Raw genomic sequence first — 17802 nt, 5'->3', positions numbered from 1 at the left:
TGAACACGGCAAACTCATTAATGCTACGTGTCGTTCGTACAGTGATGTTAAAAATCTGATATAATTGGGGAGGGCACGGGGGAAAAACAGGTGGGCTTTCGGGGGGAGGGAAAGGTGGTGTGGGGGAAAGGAATTTCCTGGGGTGATGGAGGGCTCTGAACCCCGGTCTCAGATCCTGCCCCCTGAAATAGCCCCACTTCTAGAATCTTCTCTTAACATCCTAGGATTTTTTTTTTTTTCCCCAGTTCAAACATTCCAGGAGAGAGAACTCCCCAAGCTGAGCTCCGGAAAGTTCCGGGCAGCGGACAGAGGAGGGGCTGGGGGCGTGTGCAGAAGGAGACATACTTGGCTTTCACATTGGGCATCAGGCTGGTCAGGAGAACAAGTTCCCTTAGGCTCCTTCGGAGACTCGGACGGTCTCCTTAAGGAAAACATTCCTTATCGGTGGAAATACCGGTTTCATTTCAAAGTATGGGGTTGACAATTCAGTAGAGTCTTCCCTGGAAGGGCAGGCAAATCACGAGACGCCACATGTCTGCACTGCATCCTCCTGTGAGAAGAGTCTTTCCTCGGGGCGCCTGGGGGGCTCAGTCAGTTACGCATCCGACTTCGGCTCAGGTCATGATCTCACGGTTCATGAGTTTGAGCCCCGCATGGGCTGTCTGCTCTCAGCATAGCCCATTTTGGATCCTCTGTACCCCCCTCTCTTTGCCCCTCACCTGCCCTCTCTCTCTCTCTCTGAAAAACAAATAAACATTGGAAAACATTAAAAAAAAAAAAAAGAAAGAAAGAAAGAAAGAAATTGGGGCACCTGGTGGCTCATTGGGGTTGAATGTCCGACTTCAGCTCAGGTCATGATCTCGTGGTTAGTGAGTTCGAGCCCCGCTTTGGGCTGTTTCAGATTCTGTGTCTCCCTCTCTCTCTCTGCCTCTCCCCTGCTCTCACTCTGTCTCTCTCTCTCAAAAATAAATAAGCATTAAAAAAAATAATAAGTAAAACGATCCTTTTAAATTTTTAAAAAATGTTTATTTATTTATGGGCTCTGTCCCTCAGAGATCATTCCCAGAGACAACCCGTTAAACTGCTGACCCTGAGGTCTGGTGAGGAGCCTGGGGGCGGGTAAGACCCCCCACCTCGCAGTTCTGTTCCGCACACGGAGCCCAGACCCCTTGGCCCTGCCGAGAGCGGGGCGCTGCCTGTCGTGGCGGCCTTCAGCCGGAGGAAAGAAAGAAGAAACCTGGAGGGCGTCTTTCAAGGACATCAGGCGGCCTGGGTTTCTGTGTCTCCAGTCCCTCCCGTGTGGCTGCACAGGAAGCGGGTCAAGGTGCACCCAGCCTTCCAGCTGCTTGGCTCTTGTCTCCTGCGGCCGCTGCTGTGCCCGCCTCCACGGAAGTGGTCCTCGGGCCCAGGTGTCTGAGGCCCTGGGTGTGGGGATGCCGGGAGGAAAGGTTCTGACCCTTGGGGTCCCGGAGCCATGTGCAGACAGGTGAGCTCCGTGGGCACCACTTTATTATTTTAGTTTTTTTAAGATAAGTGTACTCTTTTTGATATATATAAAGTTCATCCATTTATTTTGGGAGAGAGAGAGCATGAGTGGGAGAGGGGCAGAGAGAGAGGGAGAGAGAGAGAATCCCAAGCAGGCTCTGCACTGTCAGCACAGAGTCCAATGCGGGGCTCGAACTCACAAATGTGCCATCACGACCCGAGCCGAGGCCGGGCTCTCAACCACTGAGCCACCCAGGCGTCCCCCTGGCCGACCCTTGTAGACATCGCTGAGTCCCACCTGGACTTTAATGCTTCCAGGGCTGTGTCTTTCCGTGGCTCCCGTGGACGCTGGGCCCCATCTCCTCCACAACCTCCCGGGTCATCAGCCTCGCTGGTGAGTAACACAGAATCTCATCCTTATCCTGGAGCTGGCTGTCCAGGGAGGGGGGGAAGGCCAGCGAGAAACCCGGGACAAATAAATACACATGTGCTGACCCCGGGGAGCAGACAGGGAGCAGACAGCGACCCAGGGGAGGGTCCTCCTGAGATGAGATGGCCTGGCAGCCCCCTCCGAGCTACGGACGCAGATCCCTTGCAGCCGGGCGTGCGGGTTAGGGCGGGAGTCATAGCCTTTGTGCCAAACCCCTGGGCTGTCCTGCCTCCCAGTGTCCCCTTTCATGCTTTTCTTAGTCTGCCCCCCCACCGTGTTCTCAGGACATTCCTGGGAGGCTCTGAGAGGGTGAGCAGACTCTGCAGGCCAAGGTGGGTGGAAGGAGCAGGGGGCTGGGTTAAAGGGAGGTGAGGCAGGCAGGTGCTTGGCCACCCCCCCCTCCTTGCTCCTGGAGCTGCAAGGTGACCCCGTGGAAAGAACGGAAAGCTGGCCTAGGGGAGCAGGGAGGTGCTGCGGGCCCCCCGAGCGCCCTACCAACCCTGGGGGCGGCCTGTGGCGTGGCTTTCGCCCCAGAACAGCACAGCTGTCGGGAAGGGCCTGTAAGGAAAAGTTCACACTCTGCAAAAATACAGATGTGGATCTTTTTTTTTTTTTTCAATTTAAAAAAAAAATGCTTGTTTATTTTTGAGAGAGCAGGAGTGGGGGAGGGGCAGAGAGAGACGGAGACCCAGAATCCCAAGCAGGCTCCGGGCTCTGAGCTGTCGGCACAGGGCCCGACACGGGGCTTGAACCCACGGACCGCGAGATCATGACCTGAGCCGAAGTCGGACACATAACTAACTGAGCCACCTGGGTGCCTACTATCTTAACCGTTTTCAAGTGACAGTTTGTCACAGCTGTCACATTGTGAACAGCTGTCACAATGGTGTGCAGCCATTACTGCCGTCTACTTCCAGGCTTTTCCATGACCTCAAACAGAAACCCTGTACCCATCCAGCAAGAACTCCCCGTCTCCCCCCCCCACCCGCTGCTCTCAGCCCCCGGGAACCTCTACGCTTTCTCTACGGATTTGCAAATTCTAGACGTTTCATACACGTGCAATCGTACGGTTTGTGTGCTTTTGGGACTGGTGGCTTTCAGCATCGGGTGCTCAAGGTTCACCCGTGTGGTGACAGGTCAGGGCCCCGTCATTTTTAGGGCTGTACGACATTTCACTGTGTGCCCACCGCCCACATCTATCCACCCACCTGTTGACGGACACGAGTTCTTTCTGCATTTTGGCTCCTGTGAACAGGCCTCGTCCAGTATGTTCAATGCTTCGTGGGCACCCGGCCAGCTCCCCAGAGCGGGGGTTCCGCCTCTTTCTAGGCGGTGCGCGTGGTCACTTCTCGTCGCCCGAGTCCTCACAGCCGTCCAGCGAGGCGGGCACCGCACGCCCGGCTCCGTCTGGCTCCAGAGCCGAGCGGTACGGCCGGAATCGGTTCCGCGTCTCGGCGCGTGGATGCGCCAAAGGCAAAGAACGTGGAAGGCGGATCCCGTCCTCAACTGTGTCAGCACGAGGACGGTCCTCAGAAGTTCCTGGCGTGGCCTCGGCGGGAGTGCACCCCACGCTCCGGGGCTGCCTCCTGCCACCCCTCACACCCAGTATCACGGGGGGGGGGGGGGGGGGCCTGCTGCCCACTCGCGCGGCCCCGTCCTGCTGGGCTGCACCCCCTGCTGTGCACGGAGGGCATTACGGGAGGGACAGCCCCCCAAGGGTGGCTGGCATGGGGGGGGGCTCCGCCTACAGAGCTGTCTTCTTCCTTCCCTCCCCTGCCCACCCCCCTCCCCTGCAGGGAGGACCTGACAGGCGACTACCCCCCTCCCATGACTCCCCGACCCCCCAAGCAACTCCCCAGGACTCCTGCCGAAGAAAGCATTCACTCCGGTTCCACAAAAGGTTGTATTGTGCGACTTACAAGCCCAAGCCCTAACTGTTCTTTGGGAGGAAGGCCCTGCCTCCGGGAAGGACACAGAACAGGGGACCCTGCCATCGGAGAGCCCCTCTCCCCCACTGGCTCCCCCTGTCCCGGGCCCACTCTGGGTTCAGGACCTGTCGTCCCTCCTTGCCTGGGGGGTTAGCTGGCCTGACTCCCAGCACACAGATCTGGGCGGCCCCAAAGGCTTCTGGGACAGGCGGCTGCTTCCAGGACCCGCTTGGGAACCCCTCCCGCCCCTCACCGCTCCAGGCTGCCCACTGTCCCTCCTCCCGTCCCCGCTGCCCCGCCCTTGGTGAGAGCGCCACCCCCCTGCACCGCAATCCTCCTTTCCTGCTGGACCGAGAGCAAAGGACAAGAACAGGGACTCTGGGCCCAGAAGGTTCGAACCCCAGTTTCTTGAAAAACCCAATCACTAGACACAGGTATACTCGGAGATGGGGTCCACTCGCTTTCTGTCCACCCATCTTGCCCAGAGGTGGAAGCCGGACTGTTTCTCTTGGCGTGGGCTCCCGGGTCCCGGCTGCGCCCCCCTCCACACCCTCGGGCCCCACCGCCTGCGCTGGGGTGGAGGACAGCCAAGAGAACCACGGTGTCCCTTGCACAAGCCTCCAGGCTGCAGCCCCGGGAGGGCCGTGCTTGTAATTCTTCCCGAATTCCAGGCTTCTCTGGCTCCGGGAGGCTGGCTGCTTAAAAAACTATGCTCACAGACGGGGGTTCAAGCTACAATGGCCTGTCACGGGCACGTGGAGATTTTACGTCACAACTCAGAAACCCGGTCTCCGGAAAACGGGAGTTTATTTTTATACTCTGTAAATAGTGGCTTCGCGATCAGCACAAACACGGAGCGATCTCAATGGTGTTCACCCGGAGGACAGTCTGTGGGTTCACGATAACTGGAAAAGACAGACAACAGGGTCACCGCTCGGCCACGGATTCTGCTGCTGTTCGCGAGCTATAGTGAAACCCTGCTGCTGGGCCACCCGAACTTTCCATGGGGTTGGCCTCACACCGGCTCTCCCCGGGCGGCAGGCACGTGTGGGCCCCGCCGGCCACCTGCCGTGAGCGCGTCACGGCGGGTGCTTTCCTCTCTGCCCACACGGCCCACGGGCACCATCAGACACAGCAACACCAGGGCGGGGAGGCCAGGAGCGTCCTGGCCTGGGGGCGGACGGCCCGTCTGCCTGAACCTGGGGCTACCTGATGGCGGCAGAGTGTAGGAGAGGCTCCTCCTGGGCTGACCTGCGGGGAGGCCGGCCTACCGGTTCGGGATATTTTAGCGACTCCCGACTATGAACAGCTTAGGCAGCCCTTACGGCGTCACCAAGGACCGTGGGCGCTATGCGCTCCCGGAGGCAGGATTCCATAGCCCGCGCGTCCCAGCCACGAGGAGCCCCCACCCTGTCAGTTAACCGGGCAACGGAAGGTGGCCGTGGACTGGGGCAAAGAAGGGTGACGTGTGGGGGTCAAAAAGAACGGGGCGGCACGGGCCAGGCCTCGGCTGGGCGCTCCCCCAGGACGGGGGGGGTGGGCAGAGAGTGGGTAGTGCCAGCTGGACTGAGACCCGCCTGGGGCCTCCTCCCTGTGAGCCCAGGTGCCCCGGTGCCCTCTACCCTGGATGCGTGGAGCCCGGCACCCACACCAAGAGGCTGGGCGGGGAAAGCCAGCCTCCTGCCCTTGCTCAGGGGACGCTCTCGCCTTCCTGACCCCTCGCATCGCACCCTCTGCAACACTCCTGCAGCGCGCTCCAAAATGCCCCGGGATGAGGCCTCCTCTCCCCTTCCCGCTCACTGGCCGCTGAGCCCACCCCACGGCCCCTCTGTTCCCTCACGTGCTGCTCACGAGCCCCTGCCTGTGCACCCACGCGGGGGACACGCACAGGTGACACGCACGAGTGAGGCCTCTGCTGTGAAGTCACCCCTCAGACTCGCTGCTCCCAACCCCACCCTGGGTCTCCCCGACCGCGCCAGGGTGCCTCCTCCCTGCGCGGCTCAGGCCCTGCCTTGTCCCGTCGTCCTCACGCTGCAAGCTGCCCGAACCGTCAGCACACAGCTCCCCCTGGTCCACGGTGGGCTTTGCTTCTTCCCTCTCCGACCTCTGACCTCACCCCTGCCACCTGAGGGGAGCCTGAGGCTCCCGGGCCCTCCCTCTGCACCCCTCCGCCTGTCCGTCCCCGTCAGACTTGTGAGGCCGGGCAGAGCTCCCTCCCCGGGGTGTGGCCGCTGTACCCCCGGCAGAGCACGAACAAGGTGCCAGCCACACTTTCTCTAACTTACCTTTCTTCCTCCTGTAGTTTTTCCTTCTCTGAAATTTCATATTGATTTTTGGCCATGATTCTGTCTTTTCAATGACTGTGGCTTCTACCCGAACGAGATCCTTTCTAGAAGACAGAAAATACCCTTTTGATTATTTTTCAAGCTTACTAATGCTTTCTGTAAGAATTTCCAAAATGAAGTTTTACTGTTGTGTGTGTGTATGTGTTATAAAAGTGATACGTCCTTTTCCCTGCAGATATTTTGAAAAGCACATAGCAGCCTGATCAAGCTCAGTGCAGAAAGGACAGGGCTGGGGGGACTGGCAAAATAAGTGAAGAGGGATAAACTCCCAGTGATGAAATAAATCAGTCATGGGGACGTGACTACAGCAGAGAATACGGTCAATAATGCTGTAATCGCTTCGTGTGGTGACAAACGGTGACCAGGCCCGTGGGGGGCGTGCACTCTGCAACGTATGAAGGTACCATACACCTAAAACGAACGCCGTGTCGTATGTGAATTATACAATTCAACACCATAAAAAAAGAACAGCATCAGGATGCCTGGCCGGCTCAGTCAGTGGAGCACACGGCTCTTCATGTTGGGGTTGTGAGTTCGAGCCCCACATTCGGTAGAGTTTACTTAAAAAAAAAAAAAAAAAAAGAAAAAAAGACAACAGGGGCGCCTGGGTGGCTTAGTAGGTTAAGCGCCCGACTCTTGATTTTGGCTCAGGCCACGATCTCACGGTTTGTGAGTTCGAGCCCCGCGTCGGGCTCTGAGCCGACAGCAAGGGGCCTGCTTGGGATTGTCTCCCTCTCTCTGCCCCTCCCGCTGCTTGCACGCATGTGTACACCCTTTCTCCCTCTTTCTCTTTCTCAAAATAAACAAACATTAAAACAAAACAAAAACAAAACAAAACCAGCAAGAAGATCGCAGCATAGTCCGGCAACAAATCGTAAGGGCCTATGCTGTAATAAGTTAGTAACGGGACAACGCTGTGATTCGGGGATCCTCTGCCTGGCGACCCTGCGGTGGCCCGCGTGGGTCCTGGACAAAGCCAACGTGAGCGAGCGTGTTACCCGAGGAGTGGCTTGCCAAGTAACGTGAAGTTGTCGGCTCCCACCAACAGCACCTGCGGAGCGAAACAGACACGTTACCGGCAAGTGACATGAGCTCATCGATCAGGCGGCGACACAAACACCCTGGAGAATGAGACAGTGTGCCGATGGCATGCCGCCGACCAGGCTACCTCATGAGTCGGTGCCTGGGACGGGAGCCGCTCAGGAGCTGGCGAGCGGCAGCCGGGGCAGGAAAAACCGAGCCCTCGACCCGGTGATTGTGCACCCCGGGCAGTGTTCGCCATCTGTGCAAACGGTGGCTCTTTTCTTTTCTTTTTTCCTTTTTGGGGGGCACCTGGGTGGCTTGGTCGGTTCAGTGGCCGACTTCGGCTCAGGTCGTGATCTCGCGGTCCGTGGGTTCGAGCCCCGCGTCGGGCTCTGTGCTGACAGCTCAGAGCCTGAAGCCTGTTTCGGATTCTGTGTCTCCCTCTCCCTCTGCCCCTCCCCTGTTCATGCTCTGTCTCTCTCTGTCTCAAAAATAAATAAAATAAAACGTTAAAAAAAAAATTTAACTTTTTATTGGAAGTTATGACATAGACAAGGAGAAAAATGCACAAATCATACTGGGGTACTTTTTTTTTTTTAAGTTTACTTCTTTATTTCAGAGAGTGCAGAGCAAGCAAGGGAGGGGCAGAGGGGGGACGGGGAGAGAGAATCCCCTGTGGGTTCCACACTGCCATCAAGGAACCCCACGTGGGGCTCGAACTTACGAACCGGGAGCTGAAATCAAGAGTCGGATGCTTAACCGACTGAGCCCAGCGGGGACCTCGTTCTGTGGCATCTTTTGAAGCAGCTCGTAATGCTAACCCTGCGCACTCAGGTTCAAGTGTATTTTCTGAGGACTGCGGAATCCCATCCAGCAGCCTTTCTCGGCACGGCCAAGTGTGGCCTCCCAGGAAGACCTCTTTGTGCTGCAAGGGCAGGGGTTTTTATTGAAGTTGGAGAACCATCTGAAGTTTGACTGGTAAGAAAAATACCTGAGCGTATGAAACTTAAACATCTAAAGGCAAAAAGCGTCTTTTGTAGCAGTGTAAACGGGCTCTTTATGCCAAACGATGACAATCAAAAAACTTTCACAGTTACTTCAAGGACGTGTTTCCTGCTCCTAGAGTCTAGATTTCCTAAGTTAGGAATAAACAACCCGCGTTAGGTGAGGCTTTCATCTATGTTAACGTGATGTTTGAGAACAATGTCTTTGGGAGGTGCCTGGCCAGCTCCGTCGGTCAAGTGTGTGAGTCTTGATCTCAGGGTTGCGAGTTCGAGTCCCATGTATAGAGATTGTTAAAAAAACAAAACAAAGCAAAAAGCCTTTTTAGAAGCCTTCATAGATACACTCTTAAAGGCTCCCGTTACTTTAGACATCACAGAGTAAAGCCGCTCGTGCTCACGAGCTCATGACCGGCCACCGTGTCATTAAGGAGAGGAGAGTTCTGAGGGTTGCTGATGTCCAAAACAGTTAATTAGTCCAGCTCTGGGCTCAGATCACAGGCTGGGAGAAGAACTTCTTAGAAACAGAATTTAATGCTCTGCTTGGTGTAACACATAAAGAGCCTGCAATCACAAAGGAAGAAGTCTTAATGAAAAAACCACACGTGTTATGGCACATTACGCTAACAGTTAAACCTATCCTACAAAAATGATCTAGTGCAGAGAACTTAAATTTTATATACTTTTATAAATAGAACAGGCCAAAAACAAATAGAGCCGCCCAAAACAGCAAACAGAATCCTAAGTGATGAGTAGAAACACTAACTTCACAGACAGAGCAGTGTAGAACGGCCAGTAAGATCAATCAGTCCCAGGGAAATGCCTCTGAATCCAGTCCTCTCTGTTTAAAAGCCATCAGGGGTGCCTGGGGGGCTCAGTTTGTTCAGCATCTGACTCTGGATTTTGGCTCAGGTCGTGATGTCATGGTTTGTGAGATCGAGCCCCACGTCGGGCTCTGTGCTGACAGTGTGGAGCCTGCTTGGGATTCTCTCTCTCCCTCTCTCCCCTGCTTATGCACGTGCTGTCTCTCTCTCTCAAATATTAAAAAAAAAAAAAAAAAAAAAAAAGAAAAAAAAAGCACCAGCCATCGATTCAAAGGCCAGAGTGGTGTTCCAGCTGAAACATTTCTCCCGTAACATGGGGTTGAAAGTCTACGTGTTCACCTGGACGCCCATTATGTTCTGTGGGAGCACGTTACGGAGACGGGAGACGAATCAGCACACGTACTTTCCTCTGCGGAATGTGCTGCCTGCCTCCCTGTGACAGGGTCTCCTGGGTGGGGGTGGGGGTGGGGGCAGCCGCCCACCCCTCCCTGCCTGCCACCCCCGGGGAGGATGCTGCTCTCCTGCCCCATGGGGATGCTTGCCTTCCCCTGCCGACCCGAGGGAGCCTCCCCAGGGATGCACCCGGGGAGCGGGATGGCACGTGTGGTGACTGTCACTGCCGGTCTCACCTTCTCCAGCCGGATCCTCTCCCCACACGCGACGTCTAATTCATTGTCAATTAAAATCAGGTCCTCGGAGGTCACCTTCCACTGGTGGCTGGCAAAGTGCACCACGGCGAAGAGCCTGCCGTACTGGCCGGTGGCGATCAGCTCGTTCACCTTCCCCACAACCTCTGGGGGGGGCGGGGAGGGAGAGTCAGGACCGGGCCGGGTCGGTCAGCTACTCATGACCGGGACGGCAGCCGCTCCACCCCAGCCGCTGTGACCGTGGTACAGGACCACGTGGCCCCTGCTTGCTCTCAGCGGGACAGGAAGCTTCCCCGGCAGCTGGCACCCTCGAAAGGGGAGCTCACAGCCGGGGGCTGCTTCCTCTCCCTGCTGTGGGCAGTGTCAGCCCGCTGTTCCCAGGAGCACAGGCACTCGGGGCACGTGGGGCTTTTCCAGACCGAGTCCCCAACCCCACACGATACCCCGCTCTGGCCTGAGCACTGTCTCTCTGACTCTGGGGAGGACAAACCTTCACCCTGTTCGATTCCCCGTCTTTACTAAAGCAAAGGCCAGAGGACTGGCAAAGCGAAAGGAGAGGCCGTTTTGCAGATAAGGAAAAGCTAGAATTATGCCGCATAGTGTCGGGGTCTACCTGGAAGCTTCTGCCCACACAGCTCCCTGCTTCCGCCGCCCCAGCTCGGGTCACAGCCCCTGCGGAGCCCTGACCCACCAGCCTGTGCGGGGCTGGGTGCGCGGGGGAGGAAGACATCCTTCCTGCCCTGAAAGCGGAGTCCAGGCCGGAAGCCGCACCGAAGAAGGGCAGGACGCTGTTTAGCTGGCGCGGCATCTCAAAGACGCCACCCGCTACCCTGCGTGTCTAGCTCCGTAAAAGACACCGAGGGTGCCGCGCCCCCTCATGGCAGCCACGCGGCCGGCCACACCGTCCCTCCTCACGGCCACAAGCCCCGGGCGGACACCCGTCCCGACACCCCGACGGTTTCTCCAACGCCCAGGACGGCACGGGCTCTCGCTGCCCGCCGTGCACCCTGTTCTTCTGATTGCGGACAGATCTGTCCCTGACCCCGTGCTCCTACCAGCGGTGGGAAGCACGGATGGCCCGGGGGCCCCTCCCTCACTTATGCAGCCTGCCCTGAACGTGCTCGGTGCTCAGGAGTATTTGCTAAGTGAACGACGGTTTAACTTTTTGTGCTCGGTGGCGAAAATGGGCCTGAGCATTCACACTGGGCCTCAGAGCGCCCGGCGATGCGACGTCCTGTCTGCGGCCAGGTGACCGCCTCTGTCAGGGAGGGGGGCACCGCCCTCCAGCTTCTGCCCCCGTTACCTGAGTGCTGTCTGGTCTCCTCAGCTGGGTCTGGCAGAACAATTTCTGGCCAAGGCGGTGAACTCAGCGACGTTTCAGGAACGTACCTGTAAAAAGTTTTCACACATGTGTGTCACCGTTCAGAATCTGTAAGACGGGGCTGCGCTCCCAAGCCCGGGGGCGGAGGGGGGGGGGCACGGCAAGTGCAAACTCACGGCCGTGCTGCCACGAGACGACCGAGGACAGGCTCCCGCACAGCTTCCTGGAAGGAGCAGGGATCCAAGGAACACCCACTAATCACTCGTAATTAAAACGGAATTCCGACCATCTTATTCCAGAAGATCCCCTCCTTGGAATAACCACGCCCCAGGCCGGTGGCCCATCCAAGGCGAGGAAGCCGGGCCCTCTCAGTGTCCCCAGGGCACACGTGCTCGGAGGTATGGGCTGTGGTGCTGTGCTCCCCTCCCCCCAACACTCCACAAGAAGATAAGAAGCTCTCAGCACCACCCACCCCCAGCCCACCAGGCTCCTGTGTCTCATCTTGGCATTCGAGGGCCCTGAGGGCAGGACTCCAACGTCAGGACCGTTTCCGTGCTCTCCCCCTTCCCCGCCAGCCCAAACCTCTAACTCCCACCCGGCAGGGGCCTGCTCGGCCTTCATGGGGGGGACAGGAGCCAGGCAGGCCTGCATCTGAAGCCCAGCTCTGCCACCAGAGTAACGCGACCTTGGCAAGCGTCTCACTAGCTTGCGGGCCGGTTTGTCTCACTGAGCAAATGGGAATAAAAGCCCCTTCCCCCCCCTCCCCCCCGGGGCCAGGCAGGGTCAGGAGGGTCAGTGTGCCCGGAAGGCTGGGCATCGGGGACGCGCTCAGGAGCAGGGGCAGTGCCAGTGCCGTCGCGCGTCTGTCCTGTGCCGCAGCCAGGTGTCTGCCCGCGGCACAGGAGCCGGGAGCACCGGGCCGGGAGCCTGGAGGCAAAAGAGGGCCGCGGGGTCTTTCTGACTTCCCGATCTACTTCTGCCTCCAACTACTGTTGCCTGCAAAGAGGGGAGAGCTCGGGAGAGCCCAAACTATCAGAAGCGTCTTAGAGCTTCTGTCCCTTTGCTGCCAGACGGTGACAGGTCAGCGTTTCTGCTGCAGAGCTCCAGCAAGGAGAAAAGGCCACTCGACAGGCAGAGCCGCCGACCGCGCAGCAGGACCCATGTCGCCGGCGGTCAGCAGGTGCTCGACACAGACCCGCGAGTCAAACGCTCTCCGGGACGGGGTCCGCTGGCCACAAAATTAAACCGGGCTCGTCCGTTGTGCTGACCTTGGAGCTCCCAGAGACACGTCCCGGCTCTGCGGCCAGGCAATGACCTCTGATGGACCCGGAGGCGCGGAGTCTGTGCGCGGGAGCCCTGGCCCCCCGGCCGGGTCGGGCGGCACCCCACTGCAGACTGGCGAGCTGGAGGCCCGTGGGGAAATAGGAAGAATCGGGCAAATTAACTACAATCCCCCTTCAGGGGCTCTCTCTGTAAGCGGATTCTGTCTTTCGACTTCTTCTCAACGTAAAGAGAGCCCTGAATGACTCCATTTCTGAGATCCTGTGACGCAGGGCAGCTGACACTCTGGGACAACTTCCCGTCCGACAGGCACTGCCCTAAGCTCTTTAGACGTGGAAATTTACTGAGTGCTCACAGGACTCCACCGAGATGGACACGAACATCACTCCCATCTTGCAGAAGAGGAAACGAAGCTCAGAGTGGACCACCCGCCCAGGGACCTGCCCCAGGCTGCGAGGGGCGGGGCCGGGATAGGAGGCGGGGCTTCCTCGCTTTTAACTGCCACTAGGGCGTGACTTTGTCAGATTCACTTCCTGTAGTTTTCCCCAAAGCGTGATGCTTTAATACTGAATACGCTCTTCCCAGTGGTATTTAAGCTGTTCCTGGAAATTCTTTTTTTTTTTTTTTTTTTTTTTACCTTTTATTTATTTTGGAGAGACAGAGAGAGACAGAGCACGAGTGGGGGAGGGGCAGAGAGAGAGAGGGAGACACAGAATCCGAAGCAGGCTCCAGGCTCTGAGCTGTCAGCACAGAGCCCGACGCGGGGCTCGAACTCACGGACCGCGAGATCGTGACCTGAGCCGAAGTCGGACGCTTACCGACTGAGCCACCCAGGCGCCCCTGTTCCTGGAAATTCTGATACAACCTTCCATACTCCCAGTTGGAAGTCTCTAACTCGGAGTTAAAAACTTTGCTTAATAAAACACAGCTGCGTAAGGCCCGGGAGCACACTCGTCTTCGGGTTTCTCGATGCCCCATCCGCACTTACGTCGAAGGTTTTAGAAAAACACTATCAAAAAAGTTACATCTTCTCGAAAACCCACGCACGTGCAGTTTTGGCTTTAGAACGACAGTCCCACAAACGAAGGGTCGCCCGAACCCACATTTGGACATTACCCTTGTGGAACTGAAGTGCTCTGTGAACCGAACCTTCGGGAAGCCGACCCCGGGGAAGCTGAGGGGACAAGAAAAAGGGGTAGTTACTGGTATGAAATGCCACAGTTCTTCACAAAGCTAAAACACACAACGCTTTTGCTGGTGCCCGAGTTAGAACACCACACTATCACGTGCCTGTGGAATAATCTAGGTCACCGAAGCTAAAAGAACGTCACTTAGTTACTGCTTGTGTGTGTCGAGATGTGCTCATCACACCATCGGAAGTTTTCAAGCAATCTCTACACTCGATGTGGGGCTCAAATTCACGACCCCGAGATCAAGAGTCACAAGTCTCTTTCTGATGGAGCCAGCCGCGTGCCCCTGACCGCATCATTGAAAAGAGCCCCAAACCGGAATCCCTCACCCACGAATCCACTCCTCGACCACCAGGTGCCCAGCAGGTTCAGACGCTGTTCTGGGCCTCCAAGACGGCCCGAGGGGCTATTCTCACCCCTGTACTGTCCCTCTCAGATGGAGCCGGTCTCTGTGACCGATGGCACATGGCATAAGTGATGTCGCAGAACTTCTGAGATTAGGTTATAAAAGACTGGAACTGAGGGCTCCTGCCGACAGGCAAGGAGTGAGATTGGAAATGGACTGTCCTTGGGGCGCCCGGGTGGTGGCTCAGTTGTTTGAGTGTCAGTTCACGATCTCACGGTTCGTGGGTTCGAGCCCCGTGTCGGGCTCTGTGCTGACCGCTCAGAGCCTGGAGCCTGCTTCGGATTCTGTGTCTCTCTCCCTCTCTCTCAAAAATAAACAAACATTTAAAAAAAAAAAAAAAAAAAGAAAAGAAAAAAAAAGAAACGATCGTCTAGCCCCAGCCGACAGCCTGACTGCCATCGAATGAGAGCCAGAACCACCCAGCAAAACTGCTCCCGCACTCCTGACCATCCGAAACGGTATGACATAAAGTTAGTCGTCTTTAGCTGCTGGGTTTTGGAGTAACTTGTTATGCAGCAGGAGGGACAAAGGCAGTCACCCCCTACTGAGTCAAGAGCCTGGAAATCAGATGCAGAGCTTAGGAGCAAAAAGAAAAGAGCAGCGACTCAGTGGCCGTTGAGGGTTTATTTATTCATTTATCTCTGAAGATGTTCTGTTATTAAAGTTCTTTTGCGGGGGTGTCTGGCTGGCTCAGTTGGTAGAGCGTCTGACTTTTTTTTTTTTTTAATTTAAATGTTTATTCACTTATTTTGCAAGAGGGAGGGAGAGCACGAGCCGGCAAGGGGAGGAGAGGGAGAATCCCAGGCAGGCTGCATGCTCCATGCAGAGCCTGACGCGGGTCAAACCCACGAACTGTGAGATCGTGACCTGAACGGAAATCAAGCATCAGATGCTTTTTTAAAAAATGTTTTTAAAGTTTATTTATTTTGAGAGACAGAGTGAGCAGGGAAGGGGCAGGGAGGGAGAGACAGAGAGAGAGAGAGAGAGAGAGAGAGAGGCAGAGAGAGAGAGAGAGAGAGAGAGAGAGAGAGAGAATCCCAAGCAGGCTCCCCGCTGTCAGCACAGAGCTCAATGCAGGGCTTGAACTCTCGAACTTGAGATAATGACCTGAGCTGAAACCAAGAGTCAGATACTCAACCGACTGAGCCACCCAGGGGACCCAACGTTTTTTTTTTTTTAAAGTTTTATTTTTATTTTGAGAGAGACAGAGACAGTGCACGTGGGGGAGGGGTGGAGAAAGGGAGAGAGAGAATCCCAAGCAGGCTGCACGCTGTCAGCCCAGAGCCTGATTCGGGGCTGGGTCCCACAAACCGTGAGATCGTGACCTGAGATGAACTCAAGACTCGGATGCTTACCTGACGGAACCACTTCCTTGCATCAGAGCAGACAACTCTTGATCTCAGGGTTGTGAGTTTGAGCCCCATGTTCGGCATGAAGCCTACTTAAATTAAAAAAAAAAAAGTTTCCTTTGTATCTTTTTTTCTGTTTTTGTTATGAACACACGTTGGCCTTTGTCAAATATTTCCTATATCTATTGACGCGTCTTTTTTTTTTTTTTTTTTTTTTGAGCTATAATTGACATCCCATAAGATTCACCCTTTCGTAGCTACCTGATAGCAGGTGTTCCCAACTATGGGTCTCTTGGGTTGGTTTCCTCCTCTCCTCTGCTACCTCGCTGCGCCTGGGGTTTAGATCTTGGACCTTCTCTCTCCTTTATCTACGCCCACTCGCCTGGTGACTGCACTTGGCTGGATGGATTTGAGGACCACCAGTATGCTTAAGGTGCAGCCTGGACCTGACTCCCCACTTGACCATCTGCCATCACCACTTGCGAGTCTAATAGGCATCTCGAAACCTACAAAGGCTCCAGGTTCCCCCGAGTGCCTGCTTCTCCTCCCCATCTCACGTGACCACAACTTCATCCCTCCGGGTGCTCAGGCCAAAAGTCTCCATCATTTCGGACCCTTCTCTCTCCTGCCTTCACAGCTATTGGCAGTTCCTCCTGGTTCTCCTCTTCAAGAGGTCCGGGTTCTGACCACCTACGGTCTCCAACCCACCCCCACCTCCCGCCTGAACTACCACTAATGTCCTGCTCTCCCCATTACCTCCCTTCTCTGCACAGCAACTAGAGTGATCCTGCTAAAACCTAGGTCGGATCCTGTCACTATTGTGCTGAAACTCTCCACGAGCTTCCTATTTCATTCAGAGAAAAAGCCAAAGCCCTTGCAGTGGCCTGCAGGGCACGGGCAGCGTGATCCCCTCTGTCTCTCTGAGCCCATCTCGTTGTTCATTCCGCACCCGCCGCTCAGGCTGCCTGGCTATTCCCATAACATGCCAGGCCCCTGCCAAGCACATGCCCACCTCAAAACCTGTGTTCCTTGACTGTTCTTCCCCTAGAACCTCCCTCCCCTGCAATCCACAAGGCTAACTCCCTTCTTTTCTCTGGGTCTCTGCTCAAACACTATCTCAGTAGAGAGGCTTCCTTGACCATCCTATTTAAAACTGATCCCCTCCCTCCCAACCTACGCTTTCTTTTTCTCTGTAAGACTTATCAGCTTCCAGCACACTATGTAATGTGTGTATTTAAAAAATATTCTTAAAGTTTATTTTCTTGACAGACAGAGTGTCCAAGTGGGGTTGGGCTGGTGGGGGGGGGGGAGGGCGGGAGAGAGGGAGAGAGACAGAGAGAAGGAGCGGGGAGAAACAGGCAGGAGGGGGAGAGGGGAAGGGGGAGGGGGAGAGGGGGAAGGGGAGAGGGGGAGGGGGGAGAGGGGGTAGGGGGAGAGAGAGAGAGAGAGAGAGAGAGAGGCAGAGAGGGAGAGAGGGAGAATCCTAAGCAGGCTCCACTTTGTCTGTGTTTCTTAAAGTGGGCGTCCGGACTTGAACACGGCATTTCAGGGGTGGTTTTACGTGGAGGTAGAAAGCAGTGGTTTCCAGTGCTTTTGTAAAAATGTTCCTGCCAACTTAAAGCCAACTTTCACCAGGGCACCTGGGTGGCTCAGGTCATGATCTCACGGTGGGTGAGTTGGAGCCCCACTCGCGGCTTGCTGCTGTCTGCTTGTCAGCACAGAGCCCACATCGGATCCCCTCTCTCTGCCCCAACCCCGCTTGCACTCTTTCATCAACAAACAGTTAAAAAAAAACAAACCCGCATCACCACATCTAAAAAAGGGAACAATTATTTAATACCGTCAAATGCGCATTTTATCTAATTTTAAAACATGTTTAAACACCACCCCCCCCCCAAATACACACTCCAATCATTTCAGGCAAAAATACAGTGTTTTTGACGAATGCAACTTTTTTTTAGCCTCATAAAAACCCAGGGCCTAAAATGCAGCCATTGCTTTTGCTGAACGGGTTAAGATTCGGCAAGGACCTTCACCATTTTCCAGACGGGGACAGGGAAGGTTGGAAGAGTGGCTCGTAGCCTGGGGGCGATGGTAAAGCACAGGCACCTGGAGGTCTGTATCTCTCTTCCCCCACCTCCCCGCCGTGTGACCCTGGGCAAGTTACCTAAGCTCTCTGAACCGAGCCTCAGTTTGCCCCCCCCCCCCCCCCCCCCCGGTAACACCGGGCCTGCAGAGAAGTTGAAGGGCTGCGGTCAGCAGCTAAGCTCCTAAAGGACCCAGGATCCGAACCCTGGTTTCACCCACCGCAGGGCCGGTGCTATATTCGCCGCATCAGGGACAGCGGTCAACACCGAAGGCACCGGGGCGGACACAGACACGCGCGCCCCGACCCCTCCTCTCACCCCGCCGCCCGGGTCTCACCCGCTCCCGGCCCCGACGCGCTCAGGACGCTGCGGCTGCAGGCGGACGCCAGCCGCCCGAGGCCGACCCGCACGGCCCGCGCGGCCATGGCCGCCGCCATCTTCCCGCGGCCTCGGCCGGAAGCGGAAGCGGCAGCGGCGCGAACCTT

General features: G+C 56.2%; 1 protein-coding gene across 1 annotated transcript; it reads right to left on the bottom strand.

The window, feature by feature from the left end:
- Positions 1–4633: 4633 nt before the first annotated feature.
- On the bottom strand, positions 4634–17793 carry MRPL21 (mitochondrial ribosomal protein L21). The gene is made up of 7 exons (XM_053899355.1): positions 17655–17793; positions 13402–13459; positions 10987–11072; positions 9666–9829; positions 7187–7239; positions 6129–6232; positions 4634–4748 (listed from the first exon to the last, which is right to left on the bottom strand). Exons 1-7 carry the CDS (start codon positions 17752–17754, stop codon positions 4684–4686), a joined length of 630 nt encoding a protein of 209 aa, XP_053755330.1. The 5' UTR covers positions 17755–17793; the 3' UTR covers positions 4634–4683.
- Between the last annotated feature and the right edge of the window lie 9 nt (positions 17794–17802).

Source organism: Panthera pardus, unplaced genomic scaffold (assembly GCF_024362965.1).
Source record: "Panthera pardus isolate Hobbes unplaced genomic scaffold, ASM2436296v1 HiC_scaffold_12, whole genome shotgun sequence".
Classification (NCBI taxonomy): Eukaryota; Metazoa; Chordata; class Mammalia; order Carnivora; family Felidae; genus Panthera; species Panthera pardus.
The sequence above is the reverse complement of the archived record's forward strand: the minus strand, read 5'-3'. Positions and strand labels throughout refer to the sequence as shown.

What these genes read in the sequence shown, in the direction of transcription:
- MRPL21 (XM_053899355.1), bottom strand. Translation starts at nt 17,754, where the DNA reads ATGGCGGCGGCCATGGCCGCGCGGGCCGTGCGGGTCGGCCTCGGGCGG. An exon ending in AGAGGATCCGGCTGGAGAAG is followed by an intron (nt 7,240 to 9,665) that starts GTGAGACCGGCA and finishes TTCGCTCCGCAG; the next exon opens with GTGCTGTTGGTGGGAGCCGA. An exon ending in AAACTACAGGAGGAAGAAAG is followed by an intron (nt 4,749 to 6,128) that starts GTAAGTTAGAGA and finishes TGTCTTTTCCAG; the next exon opens with TTATCGTGAACCCACAGACT.